At 30.2% G+C, this 19,041-nt stretch overlaps 5 protein-coding genes and 1 long non-coding RNA gene across 7 annotated transcripts in view; 3 read left to right on the forward strand and 3 right to left on the reverse strand.

The window, feature by feature from the left end:
* The window catches only part of LOC112904496 (ankyrin repeat and sterile alpha motif domain-containing protein 1B-like), a 6,214-nt gene extending 4,396 nt beyond the window's left edge, over positions 1-1,818 (reverse strand). The window contains exons 1-2 of the mRNA XM_025974626.1: positions 1,351-1,818; positions 10-1,296 (exon numbers count right to left, since the gene is read on the reverse strand). Of these exons, the coding sequence (XP_025830411.1) occupies positions 10-1,296; positions 1,351-1,571 (1,508 nt within the window). The 5' untranslated portion in view covers positions 1,572-1,818. The remainder of the gene's footprint in view (positions 1-9; positions 1,297-1,350) is intronic.
* Positions 1,819-2,147: 329 nt separating this feature from the next.
* Positions 2,148-3,478, forward strand: LOC108739221 (estradiol 17-beta-dehydrogenase 8). Its single transcript, XM_025974614.1, is given in 4 exon segments — positions 2,148-2,227; positions 2,519-2,829; positions 2,888-3,197; positions 3,316-3,478. Coding segments are annotated over 4 exon segments (750 nt in total). The 5' UTR covers positions 2,148-2,187; the 3' UTR covers positions 3,405-3,478.
* Positions 3,415-4,602, reverse strand: LOC108739247 (deoxynucleotidyltransferase terminal-interacting protein 2). The gene is made up of 4 exons (XM_018473067.2): positions 4,323-4,602; positions 3,962-4,257; positions 3,736-3,900; positions 3,415-3,681 (listed from the first exon to the last, which is right to left on the reverse strand). The coding sequence occupies exons 1-4, from the start codon at positions 4,369-4,371 to the stop codon at positions 3,469-3,471; spliced, it is 723 nt and encodes a 240-aa protein (XP_018328569.1). The 5' UTR covers positions 4,372-4,602; the 3' UTR covers positions 3,415-3,468.
* Positions 4,603-4,702: 100 nt separating this feature from the next.
* On the reverse strand, positions 4,703-10,199 carry LOC108739248 (leucine-rich repeat-containing protein 20). Of its 2 annotated transcripts, none has more exons than XM_018473068.2 (3): positions 9,792-10,199; positions 5,342-5,653; positions 4,703-5,258 (listed from the first exon to the last, which is right to left on the reverse strand). In XM_018473068.2, exons 1-3 carry the CDS (start codon positions 9,946-9,948, stop codon positions 5,095-5,097), a joined length of 633 nt encoding a protein of 210 aa, XP_018328570.1. In that variant the 5' UTR covers positions 9,949-10,199; the 3' UTR covers positions 4,703-5,094. The 2 variants fall into 2 exon arrangements, with proteins under 2 accessions (XP_018328570.1, XP_025830400.1); XM_025974615.1 differs by lacking the exon at positions 9,792-10,199 and adding an exon at positions 5,909-6,050 and having other exon boundaries at positions 5,064-5,258.
* Positions 6,749-9,761, forward strand: LOC108739249. Its single transcript, XR_001938108.2, has 2 exons — positions 6,749-9,611; positions 9,675-9,761. It is a non-coding gene; the product is annotated as an uncharacterized LOC108739249 (long non-coding RNA).
* Positions 10,200-10,840: 641 nt separating the features above from the next.
* LOC108739259 (cAMP-dependent protein kinase catalytic subunit-like) lies at positions 10,841-16,684 on the forward strand. Its single transcript, XM_018473081.2, has 4 exons — positions 10,841-14,699; positions 15,099-15,410; positions 15,806-16,046; positions 16,394-16,684. Exons 1-4 carry the CDS (start codon positions 14,342-14,344, stop codon positions 16,611-16,613), a joined length of 1,131 nt encoding a protein of 376 aa, XP_018328583.1. The 5' UTR covers positions 10,841-14,341; the 3' UTR covers positions 16,614-16,684.
* Positions 16,685-19,041: the final 2,357 nt, after the last annotated feature.

A 19,041-nucleotide genomic window follows, 5' to 3' on the forward strand; every position in this document is an offset into this window, starting at 1 on the left:
ATTTCGAGCAATGAAGGTACTGTACGAATGTATAGTTTACTCATGACTACAGAATTAAGTTCTTTAATTTCTTTGTTAGAACTGCCCCATCCTGTATTGTCGACGAAATCAATCATAGGTACTATAGTTTGAAAATACACAGTTTTAAACTCCTCAGTTGGTGTGCAGTATTGGAACATAAGTAAAACTTCTTTCAAAAAATAAGGAAATGAAAAAGTGGGAACATAATCTTCTATAAACGACTTAACAATAGTATTTACATCAGAATGAATGGTTAACAGCAGACTAGGTAGTAAACAACTGTTTACTGTGAATGGGCTTTGATCAATTTCTGTTAGCAATAAAGCCTCAACTTCTTCATTGTATCCAAAATGCTTGTACATTAAGTATACATCATTGCTTTCTACAGGCATTGAATGAGACAGAAATAAATAAATGATCTTAATTCTATCTTCTTTTGGTACCATTCGAGCAGCTAAGCCTTCAATCACAGAACTAAAGGGATTTCTTGTCAGACATACATAACTATCTACAATATCAAATGCAATATCAGACTCAAAAATTTCATATAAACAGTCAATCCATTCGTTCACATTAAAGTGACAAAATTCAGAAAAATATAAATCTAGTATAGGAAATGAAGTACAGAAAATCACTTCTTTGTCCATCCTCAACCATAATTCTTTAAACATAGTAGGGTCTTTCCAAAATATGGCATCTTGCAGTGGATGATCACCTAAAGTACTCACATAATTCACATCACCACCTCTTTTTATGATTTCAAAAGCAATAGGATTTTTAAAAGACAGTGCAAGCAACAGTGTACTTGATCTTAAATGGTCTTTTGTAGAAATATTAAAGTCTACTTCATACTCTAACAGTTCCATTGCAGCATCATAACTGTGAAGGCTTCTCATGAATGGAGTGTAGCCATCATCACATCTATAAGTAGGGTCTGCTCCATAAAATAAAAGCATTTGAATAATTGGAACTTTCACTGGATCAGATACTGCTTCATGTAAGGGAGTTGCCCCATAAAAATCAGCTGCATTAACATTTGCACCATGTTTGACAAGAGCTTCACACACCTCTAAGGAATTTTTGGATACAGCCAACTGTAGTGGTGTTATAAAATCATCATTAGGAATTGTTACATCACAACCTGCATTTATAAGTTTAATTGCTGGCTCCTTGAAGTTCTCCAATTGTAAACTGAGACTCAAAGGTGTTTCTCCCAAAAACTGCACGTTCAAATTTATATCTGGACGTTGCAACAAAATATCAAGAATATCTAAGCTGAAAAAAGCATTATCAAGAAACTAATCAAAAAGAAAAACATTCAGCTCATACTTCTCAACTAAAATTACGAGATGGATTAAAGAAAATCCTCTCTCATTAGGGTGATTAATATCCAAGCAGTTATCAACTAATTCCTTAAACTTCTCCACATCTCCAGTATGTAGGGCTTTTATAAGGCAGTCTATCAAACTGTTTGGCCAATTTGGCCACAAATTCTTCTTTATATTTACAATTTCTCTAGCATAATAAAGTAAATGTTCATAGGCACTCATTCTGCATTTAGAGAGATTTAAGTTTTAATAAATCACTTATTAACTTGTTGTTTTCATATAAACTTCAAACATCAGCTTATGTGTGGTTATGTTTTTTGTCATGGTCATTTATCATAGATAAAGTCATTTATCAACCACAATATAAACCACAGATAATATCTTAATAATAACTTATATAATAACTAGTTATTCCCCGCTACCAGACACTGTGAGCTCGAAACTGTTAGCACCATTACTTCGAGTGGTTTAAATTCACTTTTGTAAACAATACTATGACGTAGTGTCGGCCATCATTCTTTTCTAATTGTTGCAGTAGTCGGCCATCATTCTTTTCTAATTGTTGCAGTTGTCGGCCATCATTCTTTTCTAATTGTTGCAGTTGTCGGCCATCATTCTTTCTAATTGTTGCAGCTGTCGGCCATCATTCTTTTTCAATTGTTGTCTCACTGTCACTGATGTCGGCCATTATGGTTTTTAATAGATGTATAGTAATCAATGACTAAAATTTAAAGGAATTGTTTGTAAATAGGTATGCAACACATCGTACACTTCAGCATAAATTGCTGATACTAGCTTTCATTTTTATTCATATTTGATAATAACTTGTTTAATAAACATGTCTAGCGTATTGCACGGGAAATTGGCACTTATAACTGGTAGGTCAAATTTATACTAATTACAACCGACTTGCTTTATGTTTTTAGAGGATTTTTCTTGTATTTTTATCCTGTAAATATTCAAAGATACAGTATTTTAAATAGATTTTGTAAAATCAATAACATTGATTTTTAATATGAAAGGAATAAACCGTTGGCACACTCTATGGTTATAATACCTTGACACAGAACCGTACTCTGTTTAATTTAAGACTGGTAAAAAACAGCAGGGTTGCATTCAGGCAGATTTAAGTATCATAATTAAGAACAAACTTTTGTTTTTTTAATTAGGGGCTGGCTCAGGTATAGGTAGAGCAACTTGCCAAGTTCTTGCAAGAAATGGTGCTCAAATAATTGCAGTAGATGCGAATGAAATTTCTGCTAAGCAAACCATCGATACTTTATCTAATAGTCAACAAAATATAAGTTTAAAAGTGAATGTGGAAGATTCAAATTCTGTTAAGAAATGTTTACAAACAATTTTAAATCAACTTTAAAAGCCACCGACTGTGATAGTCAATTGTGCGGGAATTACAAGAGATAATTTTTTACTTAAATTATCAGAAGAAGATTTTGATGAAGTTATCAACGTCAATTTAAAAGTATGAATAAACCTCTTACTAAAAAAGTAATCATTATATGAAAAAAAAACTCTTTTAGGGAACTTTTCTTGTTTTACAAACATTTGCTAACGTCTTGGTCGAAAATGAAGTCAAAAACGCGTCTATAATAAATTTAGCAAGTATAGTAGCAAGAAATGGTAATATGGGACAATGTAATTATGCTGCAAGTAAAGCTGGGGTGGAATTAATGACTAAGACGGCAGCAAAAGAACTTGGAAAGCTTGGGATTCGTTGTAACACCGTTTTACCAGGATTTATATCCACCCCAATGACCGACGCTGTTCCTGAGAAAGTAAAAGTGAAATTGCTTGCTGGAATTCCTTTAGGAAGAATGGGAAAACCTGAAGGTAACTTTACTAAAAGCAATTACCTAGGAAATATAGTACTTTATTTTACTGCATCAATTCTGAAAAATTAAATCTCTGAATTTAAGTTGCGGTAAAATTTACTTTGATTTGTTTACAGAAGTTGCAGAACTGATTGCTTTTCTTGCCTCAGACAATAGCTCATACATAACAGGGAGTTCAATCGACATAACAGGTGGATTAACATAATAATATGATAATGTGTTATACAAATATATTGTGTATACTCATATTTTACAATTATAACAAGTAACTACTGTTTACCTTTCTTTTTTAATTTTTTAGCTTTTCTCCATGCCTTGTAATCGGTTTTTTGTTTCTCCTCAATAATTTCTTTGTATTTTCTCTTGTTGTATTTACTGAACTCTGCATCAGCCAATAACTCATCCACCAGAGTCCTTTTCCTCTGTTTCTTAGGTATTCGATTGTTATAATGATCTAGAGGAGAATCCAACACTTTACCAATCTAAACAGAAATTAAAATTAGTACTTAAAAATGAATTAGGTTTATTTGCAGTACCTGAAAGTATTTTGGCAACACTTTCAGATCATTTTTTTTGTAAAAATGTTTTGGATCTAATGCTGAACGCATTTGCAGAACTTCTAGATCATGTTTAATTTCCTCTGTTACTTCAGTGGCTGGTAAACCATACCATTTTTCACCCTTGGTCTTTTGCCTTTCTTTCTACACAGAAAATAAAATTAATATAGAAATATAAACTTATGTTGATATTTGAATAACTTACTTGTCTCAATTTCCTTAATCTTTTTTTAGATACTTCATATGGTGGTACAGAATGTAAGGACTCAAAGTCAGGTGTAATCACAGACTTTTTCAATACATCCTCTAATTGTTTCTTGCGTAAATAGGTCTGTTTCTCTTTTTTACTAGAAAACTTTGATAACTTTACATCTTTAGAGAACAAATTAAATTCATCTTCTACACCATGTGGTCTCTTTTCACTTGCATTTGGACGTTCTTTTTCATTCTTTAGACTTTCTTTATATTCTTCTAATAGCTGCTTTGTCACAGAGTTGTTTTCTAAATAGTAGGTTTAATGTATACCATGTTATGAGAGAAAATTAATGAAATATAATGAAACTTACGAGCTGTATCATCTTTTAAATCACCAACGGTATCAATTATAAAGTCCATAATTTTATTTTAATAAATTAATACAAAAAAACATGAGATATTTCCACCAACACTGACGTTTAACAAGGAGGTTATATAGAGCAAAAAGAAGAATAAGAGGATGTGGTTACTATGTCATGTAGTCTGTACTTATGGTAGTGGATACATTTCAGCAAGAATTAAAAAAAAATCAATCAGGTCTGCATTTAAGTTTCTTATAATGTTTTATCACTTTGTTAAGCAAATTATTTAACTGAATAAAAATAAAAACACTAGGAGAATGTTTGCAAAATATATTTTGCCTTTTTTTACATAGGCAATATTGCCATTTCATATTAATAAATGACTAGAGAAAGCCAAAAGCTCTTTTTTTATAATGTTTATACAAATTTTCAAACATAATTCTTTAGTAAGTACTTCATTTTACGTTTTTTATAAACAATTAAAACGTAAGTAAAAAATACACATCAAACACACAGGTACTAGAAAGGGCAAGGAATATCCGAGCTAGTAAAGTACCTTATCTTGGTAATTATTATAAATAATTAGCCTAATAGTACATTTTTATATATAAAAATACAAATATTCACTTAATATCAATTTTGCACCGACCTATACCACAGCACCTGAAAAACAACTGTTTTTTGTTTTCGTTTATTGTTACAAATATCCGAGTTAACGATATTTGTGTTATAAATAAAGTATGGCAGTGCAATATATATACTTTTATCACTAGATAAACATCTATATTGTGAGGTCTTCCCAATCTTCTCTTTCTCTCTGCGTAAGAAGGACTTCTATTTTATTTATTCTGCAAAGCAGATCGTGGCAGCGGGCAGTCAGGGGATTCCTCGTAAGGTCGAGCTTCATAAGTGAAGGCGCTTCTTCTATGTCTTCTGAATCTACATCTGAAACAATAAAACAAAAGCTTAATGACAATGTCAGTCCAATAGATGGCGTTAGGATAACTTTAAGGTTATAAAATACCCACCAACTATGTGATTATTACTGGCATTAAGTTCTTGCAGTCTTGGAATTTTAAAGATAGCACTTGGAAGTGACACGAAGGTGTTAAATGAAATGTCTAGTCTTTCGAGATTAGCCATGCTCGCTATTTCGTCAGGCAACTTTGCCATCTGATTGTGTGATAAATTTAAATCGGTTATCAGGCTAAAGTTGGTCGTGAACTTTGGCGTTATTTTTGTGATATCATTTTCACTAAGATCACAGGTTTTCAGTTCTGTATGCCTCATCAGGTGGTATACCGCATCCGGTACACGCATTAGTTGACAATTAGAGAGATCTGTAACAAAATAAACGCACCCATTAGATTTATTATGCAATTAAAGTATTTTTACACTTTATATTCTTTAGGATTATTACTAATAAGACTATAATCATAAAATGGAACAGTTATTTCAAAGCTTTCCGAGTTTTAATGCCGGAACTGGGTTAATAAAGCGAAATTACGTAATTTTTAATAAAAATCATTAGTACATGTAATTCGAGGATAATATTAAAAATTGTTGTAGTTACTGATTAATAATAATTTAATTACCCAGATTTAGGGTTTCTAAAGCGTCCTCACATCTATGCACAACACGTGTAACCTGGTTCGCCATTTTTAAGTCGAGCTAAGTAACGAAACGATTTCGTTCGTACAATGTTGTAAAATAATGTTCTATTTTTAACAAAATAAAGTATAAAGAAAAGTTATCTGGAGAATGTTTTTCTTTATAACCGAAATATGAAATTGACGATAGAAAGTTGCCAAATTGTTGTTTATTAAACACTTAAAACTGGCGATATATATATTTATTAAAGCGCACATGGCAACGGTATATAGGTAGTTTCGACATGTGCTATTGGAAAAGTTATTTTCGAACACAGCTGTAAGTTTTAGAACGCATTTGCCAGGAAAATAAGTATTAAAATTAGTAACTGCGTACAATGGTGTCAATCCTACGCAATATTTAACTTACGATTAGTTTTGGTAAAACTTTTTATTAAGAACAAAGAAACGGTTATTGGTACTCATCGATTAATTTTCAATTTGTTGAATCAATGAACTGACTTAACATTTAATGTAGATACATTATGTGCTTAACACTTAACGTTGTTAATATGTAAATCTAATGTTTCGACTTCAAGGATTCTCGACTTTACCGCGCACTTTATTAATAAAAAATTAACTCTGAACTGCGTAACTCATTCAGTAAACATGTCCTTCTTAAAATGGTTAGACCTGTATAAAAACTATACTACATCTTTGTCTGCATATTTTATGAAACTTTTTTTTAATTTTGTTTATAGTAGGTATTGCATATTAGTACTTTTAATATTAATTCTTGATCATTTTTGTACGAAGAAAATTGTATAAAAACTAAAAATTTTGAGTTCTTTTATTAATTAGATCTTATTTAATTGTACATGTAATAATGATTATAAAATTTGCAATCTTCTTTCTTAAAAGTAACCGATTTAATATATTGAGTTTTTGTACTATTGTTGTAATGCCGAAAATAAGATATTAATGATGATACACAAACGTTAATAACAATTATTAAAAATATTATTGAAAATTTTGGTGAAGGCGCCGGGATTATTTAAATCAATTGAGCTATAATTGCGATTTTATTGAGGTAGATTAACAAATTTATATCTTTAAATTATATTTTTCTGTATTGACGTAGTTAGAAATGTTTAATTATATATTTTCATCATTAAATTAGTTAAATTAATTTCGGTTTCATCGAGATAGATTGATTATTTTTTATCTTTTTTCTTTTGCCGACGCAGTAGGGATGTTAAGTTATATATTTTCATCATTAAATTAATTAAATTAAACCAGAATTTGTATTATAATATATAGACAACTCAATATATAGCAAATAGTAGAACTGAAAATTTGGTGGAGGCGCCGGGACAATTTAAAACAAAGGCTATAATTGAGCTATAATTTCGATTTCATTGAAATAGATTGATGAATTTTCATCTTTGATTTATGTTTATTGCATCGATACAGTTAAGGATGCTATTTGTATCTTTCTTTTTACAATAAATTAAACTACAATTCGTAATATAATTATAGGCAACCGAACATACAGCAAATTTTACAACTCTAGTAATGTAAGTAATAAAAGTCAGAAAACGCTTTTTATCACAAAATTAGTTTTTTACGCGAAGCTTAATAATATCCTCGAGCAAACTACCAAATAATAAGTCGAATTAATTAATTAATTAGTAATATTTTTAGAGATATCATTTCATATATGACAAAAATTACAATTATTTTGTATTTTGATAAAAATTTGGTCTAATTTTATAATAAAACAGAAGACTGTTTATATTACGTTTTTATAATATCTGCAGTAGATCAAAAATATACATCTTAATTATTACACTAAATACGTTGAGGTCTTAGAAAGTATAATAGAATTTATTTAAAATACTCATAACTGATGCATATTGCGAAAGATACAGTTAAATTAATAAATATTCATGTTTTAACAGTACATTATCCATATGTGCTGGAGTGTAACGCACACATGTTACATAGTATGTTTAATACGATAAAAATGAAAGTTAGAATCAGTTTCAATTCCATATGTTACGGATTTTTTTTATGTAATATCCAGTGAAAATATTAAACATAGTATCCACTCATTAACTGTAACAGTAACGATTAAATTTTACGTCTTACAGTGAGTGCAAGAAACATTCGAGCACACACTTTTTTGTTTTTGTTGTTGCGTCATTATTACAAAATAAAAGAAGTTGATGTTCCTTGACAATGGCAAATGAATAGATTAAGGTGAAATCCCAATTACTAGATCGGAAATATGCCGCTCATAGCCTTGATTAATGTCTTCCTAGTCCGAAACAGAAAGTTAATGCTGTGAGAATACCATTTCCGTTTAAATTAGTCAAAAAAACTGCTTTCATCGTGTTACGTAATTAATAATACGCCTGTGGAACGGATTTAATAATAATTTACGGTGAATACACAAAAAAAATAATTTTAAGCGTCCGTGTCCCAAAAATATAACCGATTAAGTTTTAAAAATTGAATAAAAATACGAAATTCAAAAAACTACTTAAATAATGTTTTGTAATAGTGATAACAGGTACTTAATTGAGTTTATTTGTTTATCCTTTCGACAGAATTAATTCGCGTGATTCATACAAGGAAACAACTTTGTGTTGTGTTTTATAAGCACCTGTTCGTAATTGAAAATGTTTCGAAATGTGAAAAATGTCTAGATTGTATTTGATCGTGTCTATTTTGAGATGTTTGTGTACAAACGACTGCAACGAGATTGTCTTTTGTTAACCATTTTTGGTATAAAGAAGGCCAACTGGTGGAAGAATCAGTCCAGTTTGTGGTGAATTAAAAATCGACAGGTGAAATGAGTCGTGCAGGTTCTTGTCCTCACAGAAAGAACAAAAGAACAGAAAAAACCGTGATTGGTTCTTATTTGTGGAACAAAAGTTGCATTTGATTTTGTTTGTTGTTAAATCGAATGTTTGTTCGTTTGTTCACTTTCAATTTTTGTCACAGGAAATTGAAAAGAAATGAAATGAAAATAAACGTTTCATATTTTTTGTTAGTTAGAGTTTGTTTTTTTTTCTTTTTAAAGTAGAACAAGATTATACACAAACGTTTCAAAGTTTACGATTACTATAAACTTTGTGAAAAGAAAGTTTTAGACAGTATGTTTTTTTAGGTTTATAGGTCAATATTAAGTTCATTTATAAAAAAATCCTGCATTTTATCGCGCTTTTTTTTGTGTTACTAATTACGACGATTTATTAATTAATAGGATTCTGTACTAGGAATGCAGGAAACAACCCTTTATGTTCTCTCTATCTATAGGTCGTAGTTGTACCTACGTATTAACTTGCATTTGTTTTTTTTTTTTAAGTTTTATACTTAATTCTTCTTCAAATATTGTGAACCAAAATAAATTGTACCTACTATTTTTTTAAAACGCATAAAGTTCTATAAATGACGAAAAAGGGTCAGAAAAGTTTGTTTTCTAAAATTTTTGTAACAAAAAGCGTTTATAAAATAGACGCAAAATACCAGGCATTAAAGCAAAGCTTTTTGAACTGTTCTATTATTGTTGAAGTACATAGACATTAAATGGAATACTTTCAAGGTACTTTCACCTTTGAACAAACAAAAACATTATAAACAAAACAAAGGACTTTCGAGACGTCTGATAAAACGTATCAATAAAATCCTTATCTCTATCAATGTACGTACCATGTCGTCTTTTTTGCGTCTATTTTAAGTTGTTATTATTGCCATTTATTTTTAGTGCCCAGTGAACTTTGAGAATGCCTTCGTCTACTGGCTTGTTTTTGTTACAACAATAGCAAACAAATAAGCGCAACATTATTTGCAAGAAAGAAAAAAAAAAAGGGGTAAGACGTACCAAGGTTGCTATTTTCTATGGCCTCGTTACACCGGCCTACCACCCTGATGATGGCCCTTCCAGCCAACCTGGTACAGATCATCATGGCACCCATCCGTGGGTCTTGCTCTTCAGCTTCCGCTGCGAAATCTTCCGTAAATTGCGATGGTGGACGCATTTTCACTTGTCAATAATTAATCGAAATCGACAACAAACGAAACTACTGTAGTAAGCAATTGTGAAAATGTGTTTCTGCCCCGTTCACTAAATGTTTTACTTTCCTTTCTAGCGCGCTTATCCGTTTAAAATGTTCGCGTTTTGCGCACGCGGAAGTGCTTTATAATCCGCGGTCTGTTTACCTTTCCCCCACCGAAAAATTCGCGAGACCGCGTGTTATTCTTCTGTTGTGACGCCAAACAATTGAACAATTAGAACGACAATTATCGCTATGGGTACTTGTCAATAGTTTTTGCGATTTTCATTTGTTAGTATACAGTATTCTAATGTTTCGTTTTATTTGTTTGGGTTTTGTTTGGTTTTCATTGTTGATGCGCACTTTGGAGAGACAGAGAGGAAAAGCACTCGGGTGTTTCCCCTTTGTGCTCGAAATAGATGGCGGATGTACGGGAAATTATAGAATTTTAAGTACATTCTGGATACAACGACATTCTCTATTTTCGTAGCAGAGGCAAGGTCGTTCGGAGATCGCGATGTTAGACGTAGATTTTCGAATTTTCTTTGTTTTTCCGATGCGCGATACGTGCGACGAGATACATGGCGCACGAATTAATCATGAAATGGAAAATTAGGGGTCAGTTTGCGTTCCGCGAAAAATAACTACGTCTTGGATTTTTTGTAAATATTTTGGCGACATTCTTTGAACTCAAACAAAAAAGTTTTGCTATTCTATTGGGAGCAATTAAAAGTACATTATCTGCTAATTATATGCTTAAAAATAATTTAGATTACTCTGTTGACGAATAATAAAAAGTTTTTTCAGCTACGCACTTTTTACTATATTTTATGTAATATTTTGTGTATATAATCAATATAAAAATTAACAATTCTATTTTCGTATATACTTGGAAAACAATAATTTCCCTTTTTTTGGTATTTGTGAAAGAAAACAAATGAAATTTCACGTGTAACAGTAGCAAAAGTCAGTTAAACACTTCAAAATCAAATACGTTAACAATGAGACAATATATAAACAAAATACGTGTTTGAATCGCATAAAACAAAAAGAAGTTTTCAATTGTTCTTTTTTGTGTCTCAAAACTGATTTCAAGAAAATTAGGCTGCTTGATTATTTGCAAACTTTTATCTTATTTTATCAACGAATTAGAGTACTTTTTTATTGAGGTAAAAAACAATTGACGCATAATTATTTGCTATCAACGATTGGTTTTATTGATTGGTTTAAAACGAACAATCGATCTAACCTATCGAATCCAAAAATTGAGAAAGAAAAACGAGGGGAACCAGTTTCCTTCAAAAAAAAAAAACAAAAATGTATTCCTCTTTTAAGCGAGACAGGAATCAGCCTTATTTATTTTTTATAAATGTAAGTCTGCATTGTTCCTAAATTACTGGAGATATTTTAATGAATTTTTCACCTAGACGACCCTCACGCTTCTTGAAAGATTTTAGGACCTTTTTTCAGATAAAAGTATTACTAGGTTTTCAAAATTCTTAAATTTCTCTTAAAATTCCTCAAGAATTCTATTGTTTGATAATAAATTGTTACGCAAAATGAGTAATATGTTATCATCACAACTTGTTGATAAAATTCAATAAAAATAAGTTCAAATCTCTTTTTTTTTGTTATTTATTTGAAAACATAAACTCAATTACGAAAACTGATTTCCTCTTGATAAAATTATAAATAAAAATGACGGTAAATTGGCTGGTCTTATAATTGTTGAAATTTTCAAAAAAATTTTGCCTTTCTCTCTATTACTTGACCTAAGAAATCTACCTTCAAATGAACTTTGTTTTAAAACTCTCGAACTCTATAAAGACATTTTTATAAATACTTTCTTTCATTGTTTAATTTTAAAAATTTCGCGTTTGTTAGTTATTACTGGAGGACCGATATTAAGTTGGCGCCTGTGTTTAAAGTTTACGGGTAATTTCTAAAAATAAACCCGAAAACATTCAACATACTTATTTTATGATATGCCAAGCAATTTTTGTGATGAGGAAATCTTAATTCTAATTTCTAGAAATATAAAAAGTTAGCTCTGTTTTTCTTTTCTACAAATAACGTACTGGGTAATACTATTTCTACTTTTATATGAACATCTGTTCTTGCAAATGAAAATTTAAACCGTTTTTAAGAAGAAAATAGTAAAAATATATAACATAATATAATAATGCGAACTTAACGAAAGAAGAATTGTTCCGCTTCATAAAGATCGGCCCGGAAGTGTGAGGCACCATTCCCAAAATGACCTTAAATTAGTCATGGTAGGTACCATTAACAGATCATCGATCTACAATCAATATAATTCAACAAATTATTAAATAGTTTTCTTAACAAATCTTATTTTACTTATTCGACAACTAATTCTAATAGTTAATTTCAAGTCAAAAATTATATTCAAAAAATATATTTCGTTCCCTAAAATTTTTGTCCCTCATATGTTATTACGGGAACATTGTATCTTTGTTTTAGAAATAATCATCTTCAAGTATATTACATACGTCTATGCCTTTTTGGTTTGGCAGTTAGGCCATCTGCGAACGCAAATCGTTAGTATTTTTAGAATTGTTTGGATTTCTGCCAAGGGTTCCACGAATAATAATACTTTCTTTAGGGTCATATTCGTTCGTATCGTATAAATGCGCAGTTTTCACGAAAAAAATGTACCATTTGCTTATAATCGCGACGAGAGAAGTTAATGGACCTACAAAAAATTTTATTCCAAAAAAAAACGCGTAATACTCTCTTTGTTCATTAATTCGAAGCCTGAAATGAATTTTAACGGCTCAACTGTTCGTGCACATTTAGGATGTTACGTAAAATTGAAAGATTATGTATTCATAGACTTGGATTCGACGCGAATTTTAATATTTGCGCATTGGGACTGCCGAAAATATCCCAAATTCGCAATATTAATAAGTTAATTTCGAAATGCAACATTTATTTTAAAATAACCCCAAAGTGTAGCATAAGTTTTTATTTTTTAATATTACTTTAAGTCTTTTTTATGTTATGTTCAAAGAAAATAAAAAAAGGTATAGTTAGTAAATTATCGACAATTTAAAATGGACTTTCAACAATCTTTTACACGATATTTCAGTCAACGAATGAAATTTTCAAGGAGTTTCACGTAGCATGGAAAATTTGATGGCGACATTCTGTCTAGCAATTATGCTGATCGACGAACGAAAACAAGCCAATTCTCTTTCTAAAATTAGGAGAGACTAATTTCATCGTTTGTTGAGCGGTTTGCATTTTAAACCAAGCGTTTTTAATCAGTATTCAAACGCATTTTACGAAAAGATTATTTAACTCATTAAAAAGACCCCTTCAGGAATCTGAAATATTTATTTAAATTCCTTTATCAAAAGAAAGTATCAAAAAATACTCTAGTAAGTTAACAAGCTCTAATATCAAGAGAGCTGGGAAATCAATGTTTTCAGAACGAGTATCAGAGGTGAGTACCCACCAATTAGAGGCGAGTCGTAAGTGCTCGCCCATCACTCATCCTAAAAACATGCTGCTTACTCTAAATGAGCCAATTTAGCCCATATACTGCTAAATTAAACAATTAAACATTTAAAAAATTGCGTAAATTGGTGCAAAACAACAAGAAATGTTTGTTTTTAACAGTTTATTTTGAAAGACCTTTTGTCCGTTTCAAATCTAAGTAGCTAAATTACGAAGTTGGCTGCTAAACCAAAGTCAATCGTTAAAATCCCGGTCTATCTTAGGAACTTACGCATGTTATATCGACGAGAGCACGGGATTTTCTGATGTTCTTGACATTAGTCTGAATTATTTTTGTTTTTCACACAAAGTAAAATGCAAACGGTTCTTAAATTTTGGCACTGGCCACCGTTGCAACAAACAAAGCGTCTTTTTGAAACTTTATTCTTACTTTCATTAATTGTGAACCTTTAAATGTCCCTGTACTCCAACTTTATATTTTAATAATTGTAATATTTATTTAACATTAGGCCAATATTATATTTATAAACAGTGCGGCTAAAAAATACAATTGTGTAGCTTATAGAAGTGATCCAAAACAATCAAACAAATTGACAATATTGATCGTTTTATCGATCAGATCGATATGGACTTTCTATTTATATTAATTATTTATAATGCCCAAATTCTTACTCCTAATAAGTTTCTTTCTTTTATACATGTATTTAACATTGACATTTTATATAGATTTAAATAAAAACTTAAAGGTTACTGAGAATGTCCATGAAAAGTCGCATGTTTATTTGGAAACGGGAACGTCACTGTTGGGGTGCATTTACCGTTTAAATTTCGAAATTAACCGCTCAATAATTTAAATATGTTAAATTCGTAAAAAATTTGTATCGATCCGTTTGCAATGATAAATGATTACCTAGTAAAAAGCTGTCAAACTGTCAAATGCATCTCAGAACAGGAGCATGGAAATAGTGAAATGGTCGATAATAAGCTCGCCAAGCATTTCATTGATTACGATGCCTATTTAAAAAGGGCAAAAAAAGAATTCGAAACAACTATTAAAACGGAACTCACTGTGACAGCGTCCCTTGACGATTTTAAATTGGTTAAAACGTTAGGAACTGGGTCCTTTGGACGCGTAGTTCTGGCCAAACATAAAACCAAAGATATGCTGTTTGCCATAAAATTGATGGACAAAGATCATGTTGTTAGAACCAAACAAGTTCAACATACTATTTATGAAATTCGATTAATGGCAGGTAAAAAAATTATAAGTATCTATACACTACAAGGGGGCCATTGTTCCTGATTTTCTTAGGGAGTGTGTACGTAGATTTTTACACCATAAAATGATTAAAAATTAAATTTTTAATTGTACATAACATTACTGTATACTTGTTTGTTATTGTATCCAAAGAATTTTGACTATCGAATAGATATAAATAGAAGTACCCTTTTACCATTTTGTGGTACGGCGTCGCCATTAAGCTAAAGATCGTTGAAAAAAATCCACGCCATTTGCGTTCATTTCAAACACTTGATGTATGGCAACTAATATTATCTACATATCTGTGTATGACTAAACGTTTCTTTAGAAATAAATAAATATAGATTGCAAGAAAATGTGCGATTTATATCTATATACTTAATGTTTTCAGCGTACAAATTCCCCTTTCTGATAACTTTGGAGTACTTTTTCAAAGACAACGTTTATTTGGGAATAGTGATGCCTTTTATCAATGGAGGAGAGATGTTTACACATTTGAGAACATTAAAGAAATTCGATGAACAATTGGCAAAGTTCTATGCGGCGCAAGTAATTTTAGCTTTTGAATACATTCATTATCTAGGGGTGGTATACAGGGATCTTAAACCAGAAAATATAATGATGGACAAAGAAGGATACATAAAAATTACTGATTACGGTTTTTGCAAAAAAATTGATGAACAGAGAACGTATACTTTGTGTGGTAAGTAATTAATTAATTCTTTTTTGTTAAGAGTCACTTACAACAACAAAAAAGAATGTAAAGATTATATCTACCATTAAAAATGGTACGAATTCACCTTATTTAAAGTGTGTTTACCTCAGAAGTTTAAAAATAACTCAAGTATAGTCTTATTACGAAAGGTTATTGAGCTCAAGTACTTAACACACATAAGGGACAGCAGTGAACAGGTAAATCAAAATGCTATGATGATACGTATTGAGATTTGCACATTTGTAATTAATTTAGGCACTATCCGAAAAAGTTAGTGTGCTGTATACAAATTAATAGTTTCTTCATCAATTGTAGAGAATTAAAAGTATCTGTATGTGAACAGTTTTAGATGAATTATGACAAAAAGTAAATTGTTATTACAGGAACTCCCGAGTATTTGGCTCCAGAAATTATTATGAGCCAAGGATACAACAAATCAGTAGATTGGTGGTCGTTAGGGATTCTAATTTTCGAAATGAACGCAGGGTATCCGCCATTTTACGGCAGAGATCCAATGAAAATTTACGAAAAAATCGTTTCGGGGAAGTACCACTGTCCCTCAACATTTTCACGACCATTAAAAGAACTAATTGGAAACATATTGCAAGTTGATAGATCTAAAAGGTACAAAAAAAAACTTTAAATTCACTCAGATAAAAGCAACAGTTGTTAGCATCCGGTCTGACATAAATATCTCTCACAACTTTAGGAAAATTTGTTCCCTTTTTTGTTTTATCTTACAATTTGTACGTTCTGTGACAAATTATTTATTTGTTAAATACATATGTGGTATAAAACAGTACCTCTCCAAGCTATGCTTGCCAACTAATATAACTGGGGAAGTACCCATCAAATATATCGGGGATTTACAGCAAAGGCACAACAACTACGGAATATTTACTCATCTTTGGGGCTTAATAAATAATAATAAACAAAATAATAATTTAGTATTTGATTTTAATGTTTGGAAGATGGGGCATTTTAAAAAATGGAGCAAAGGATGTGAAAAGTCACGAATGGTTCAGAGGACTAGATTGGGATGCTGTTTTTCAAAGAAAAGTGAAACCTTCTTATAAACCCCGTCTTAAGGGTGACGATGACACGTCCAATTTTGATGTTTACGACGAAGAGCCACTAAGAAAGGCTTCCACAGAAATGTTCCCTGATGAATTTGCAAAAATTACCCTCTAAAGTACTTTTACATTATGATTTACGGTCTCACAATATATACATATCACTTATAAATAAAATAAATGTATTTACTCCCAAAAATTTCATTTAAATTACTATTAGCAATAGCAAATGTAGTACTACAATTGCTAAAAGAGAGGCCCCATCCTCCTTGAGAGACAAACCTGAATTTGAATGCAAGATTTCTACCTTCATTTTACTAAACTTACTAAAATTATTAAACAAACGATTAATTAAAATCATTGTCATTAATTATTTTCTAGCTTTTAGTATTTCATCAACTATTATGTACTATATTTTAAAGTAATTACAAATCGTTATTTCTCGTAAAAAAAACAATTCAGATTCATTTAATAATAATTTAATATCCTAACTAATAATATTTTACATTAAAACATGTTATAATAAGAGAGAAAGGAATAAGAGGACAATAAAGGAACCGTATAATATAATAAGTATAAATAATAGAATAAATGGACAATTTTAAAGACAAACAACTCATTGATTTCTAATGATATCTCACATTAAATTATGCCAAATCTATCAAAACAGTAAACTCTCTTTGAAGTTTAATTAGGTTATATAATGACAATAAATGATCAATAAATATCGCTAAAGTTAACTCACTTAAACAAACTTTTTCACGGCGATTATACCAAATTTTGAATGTTGACGTCCCATTGTCTATATTCAAATAATAATCGCCTATTTCGTTTTATTCTATCTATCACCCTCTATATTGTAGTATTTATTATCTAAATCTATCATAATAAAAAAAGAAGCTTTTATACTGGTACATGTCCTTTTCGCAACTGACTAATTTCTAGACAAAGCATTCCATGAGTTTTAATAGTTTTTTCCATATCTTTCACTTCTTCACTAAGGTTTATAGTCTTCTCATTATCAGAAATAACATCAAGTATTGAATTATAGTTTTGCATTAGCTAAAATATAAATGTTTTATTCGAGTACTTTTCATAAAAAATAAAAACAGGATATTGAAACTAATAAAAAAGAAAGTTTAATTTAGTAAATTATACTAAATTGAATCCACTCTACAATTCTAATTAAAAAGTTTTTAGTTTTAATACTTGGGTTTAAGTTTATAATTATACTATGTTGCTTGTAAGTATTCATCTTCATTAACATTTCAATTACCTTATTAAATTATTTAGTTTCTTTTATACAAAATAATATAAACAATGCAAACCTTTGAAAAATGGTTTACTTCCTCCACACATTTTCTAAGTAACTCTTCATTGCCTTGTAGGGAACATTTTATCTCATTATTCTTTTTATAGTGCCGCATTATAGTGACATTAGCTTCCTCTATTTTATATGCTTTATTCTGAAACCCAGATATTATACTATTAAAGTCAGAATCAGTACACAAGGAATCCAAATCATTTTTAGTATAATTATTTGAAGACTTTGTCGAATCTTCTGTGGCTTCTTCTAATTCTTTTAATTTGGAAGTATAAACAGCATATTTAGCTTGCCTTTCCTTTTCAGTGTATACTTTTATAGGGCCATATGAAGGAAATAAATTAATATTGTGATTTAAGAACTCTGTAAGCTTAGAAATATTATTGTCATCTTTGTATTTCAATTGAGCTTTGTCCTTCATGGCTCTCATGAAAGCAAACATTCTCTTAAAGATTTTTATCTGAAAAATGAAGATGTTTAGATGTATGTAACATATTATGTTCTCATGTAAACAACAAGCTATTGCTCTGAAAAATAAGAAATAGAAAAGTAAACCCACTTCTTCTGCGACATCTAGACCAACTCCTGTCACAAATTTTAGTTTTTGTGATGATTTGCAGAAACCATTTTCATATAAATGCTGTGCCAGTAAATTTTCAGCTGCAGATGAATGCTCAATAGGGGGTAAAAATTCTGTACTTATAACTTTGTTTATCCAACATAAGAGCGAATACCTGTTTTCTTTACTAAATAAATCGGCAACTTGAAATTCATCCAAACTATTTACATTTGGGTAATTAAATTCTTCCAAATAACTTTTACAGGCCAATATAAAATCCATTTTTATTTGCAACAACCCACTTACTATTATTGTTTATTATCTACATTGAAAACAATAATATTTTAAAACATTTTATAGCAATATTTGATTTAAAATTTCTTTAAAAACACTTACTTTATAATATTGTTTTTAAATTAAAGTCATGGGTGACGTTTATGACCGTTATTTAAATTGATTTGAAAGTTCGACGAATGAACTAGTTAAATCGATGTACAATAACTCACGAATGCAAGGCTGACAACTGGAAAACTGTATACGACTGCATTACTAATTGAAAGCACATTTATACATTACTTATATACGTGTAAAGGACCATTTTTAACTAATATAGTTAATAATTTATATAATAATGTTAATCTCTGAAGAAAAGCCGAGTCCATN

This window comes from Agrilus planipennis, unplaced genomic scaffold (assembly GCF_000699045.2).
Source record: "Agrilus planipennis isolate EAB-ADULT unplaced genomic scaffold, Apla_2.0 scaffold140, whole genome shotgun sequence".
NCBI lineage: Eukaryota > Metazoa > Arthropoda > Insecta > Coleoptera > Buprestidae > Agrilus > Agrilus planipennis.

Coding starts and splice junctions, on each gene's coding strand:
- LOC108739247 (XM_018473067.2), bottom strand. CDS start 4,371: ATGGACTTTATAATTGATACCGTTGGTGATTTAAAAGATGATACAGCT. Junction 4,258..4,322: donor TTTAAAAGATGATACAGCTC/GTAAGTTTCATT, acceptor CCTACTATTTAG/AAAACAACTCTGTGACAAAG. Junction 3,682..3,735: donor TGTTGCCAAAATACTTTCAG/GTACTGCAAATA, acceptor ATTTCTGTTTAG/ATTGGTAAAGTGTTGGATTC.
- LOC108739248 (XM_018473068.2), bottom strand. CDS start 9,948: ATGCGTCCACCATCGCAATTTACGGAAGATTTCGCAGCGGAAGCTGAA. Junction 5,654..9,791: donor CATAGAAAATAGCAACCTTG/GTACGTCTTACC, acceptor ATTTTGTTACAG/ATCTCTCTAATTGTCAACTA. Junction 5,259..5,341: donor CAGTAATAATCACATAGTTG/GTGGGTATTTTA, acceptor TTATTGTTTCAG/ATGTAGATTCAGAAGACATA.
- LOC108739259 (XM_018473081.2), top strand. CDS start 14,342: ATGATAAATGATTACCTAGTAAAAAGCTGTCAAACTGTCAAATGCATC. Junction 14,700..15,098: donor TGAAATTCGATTAATGGCAG/GTAAAAAAATTA, acceptor TAATGTTTTCAG/CGTACAAATTCCCCTTTCTG. Junction 15,411..15,805: donor GAGAACGTATACTTTGTGTG/GTAAGTAATTAA, acceptor TTGTTATTACAG/GAACTCCCGAGTATTTGGCT.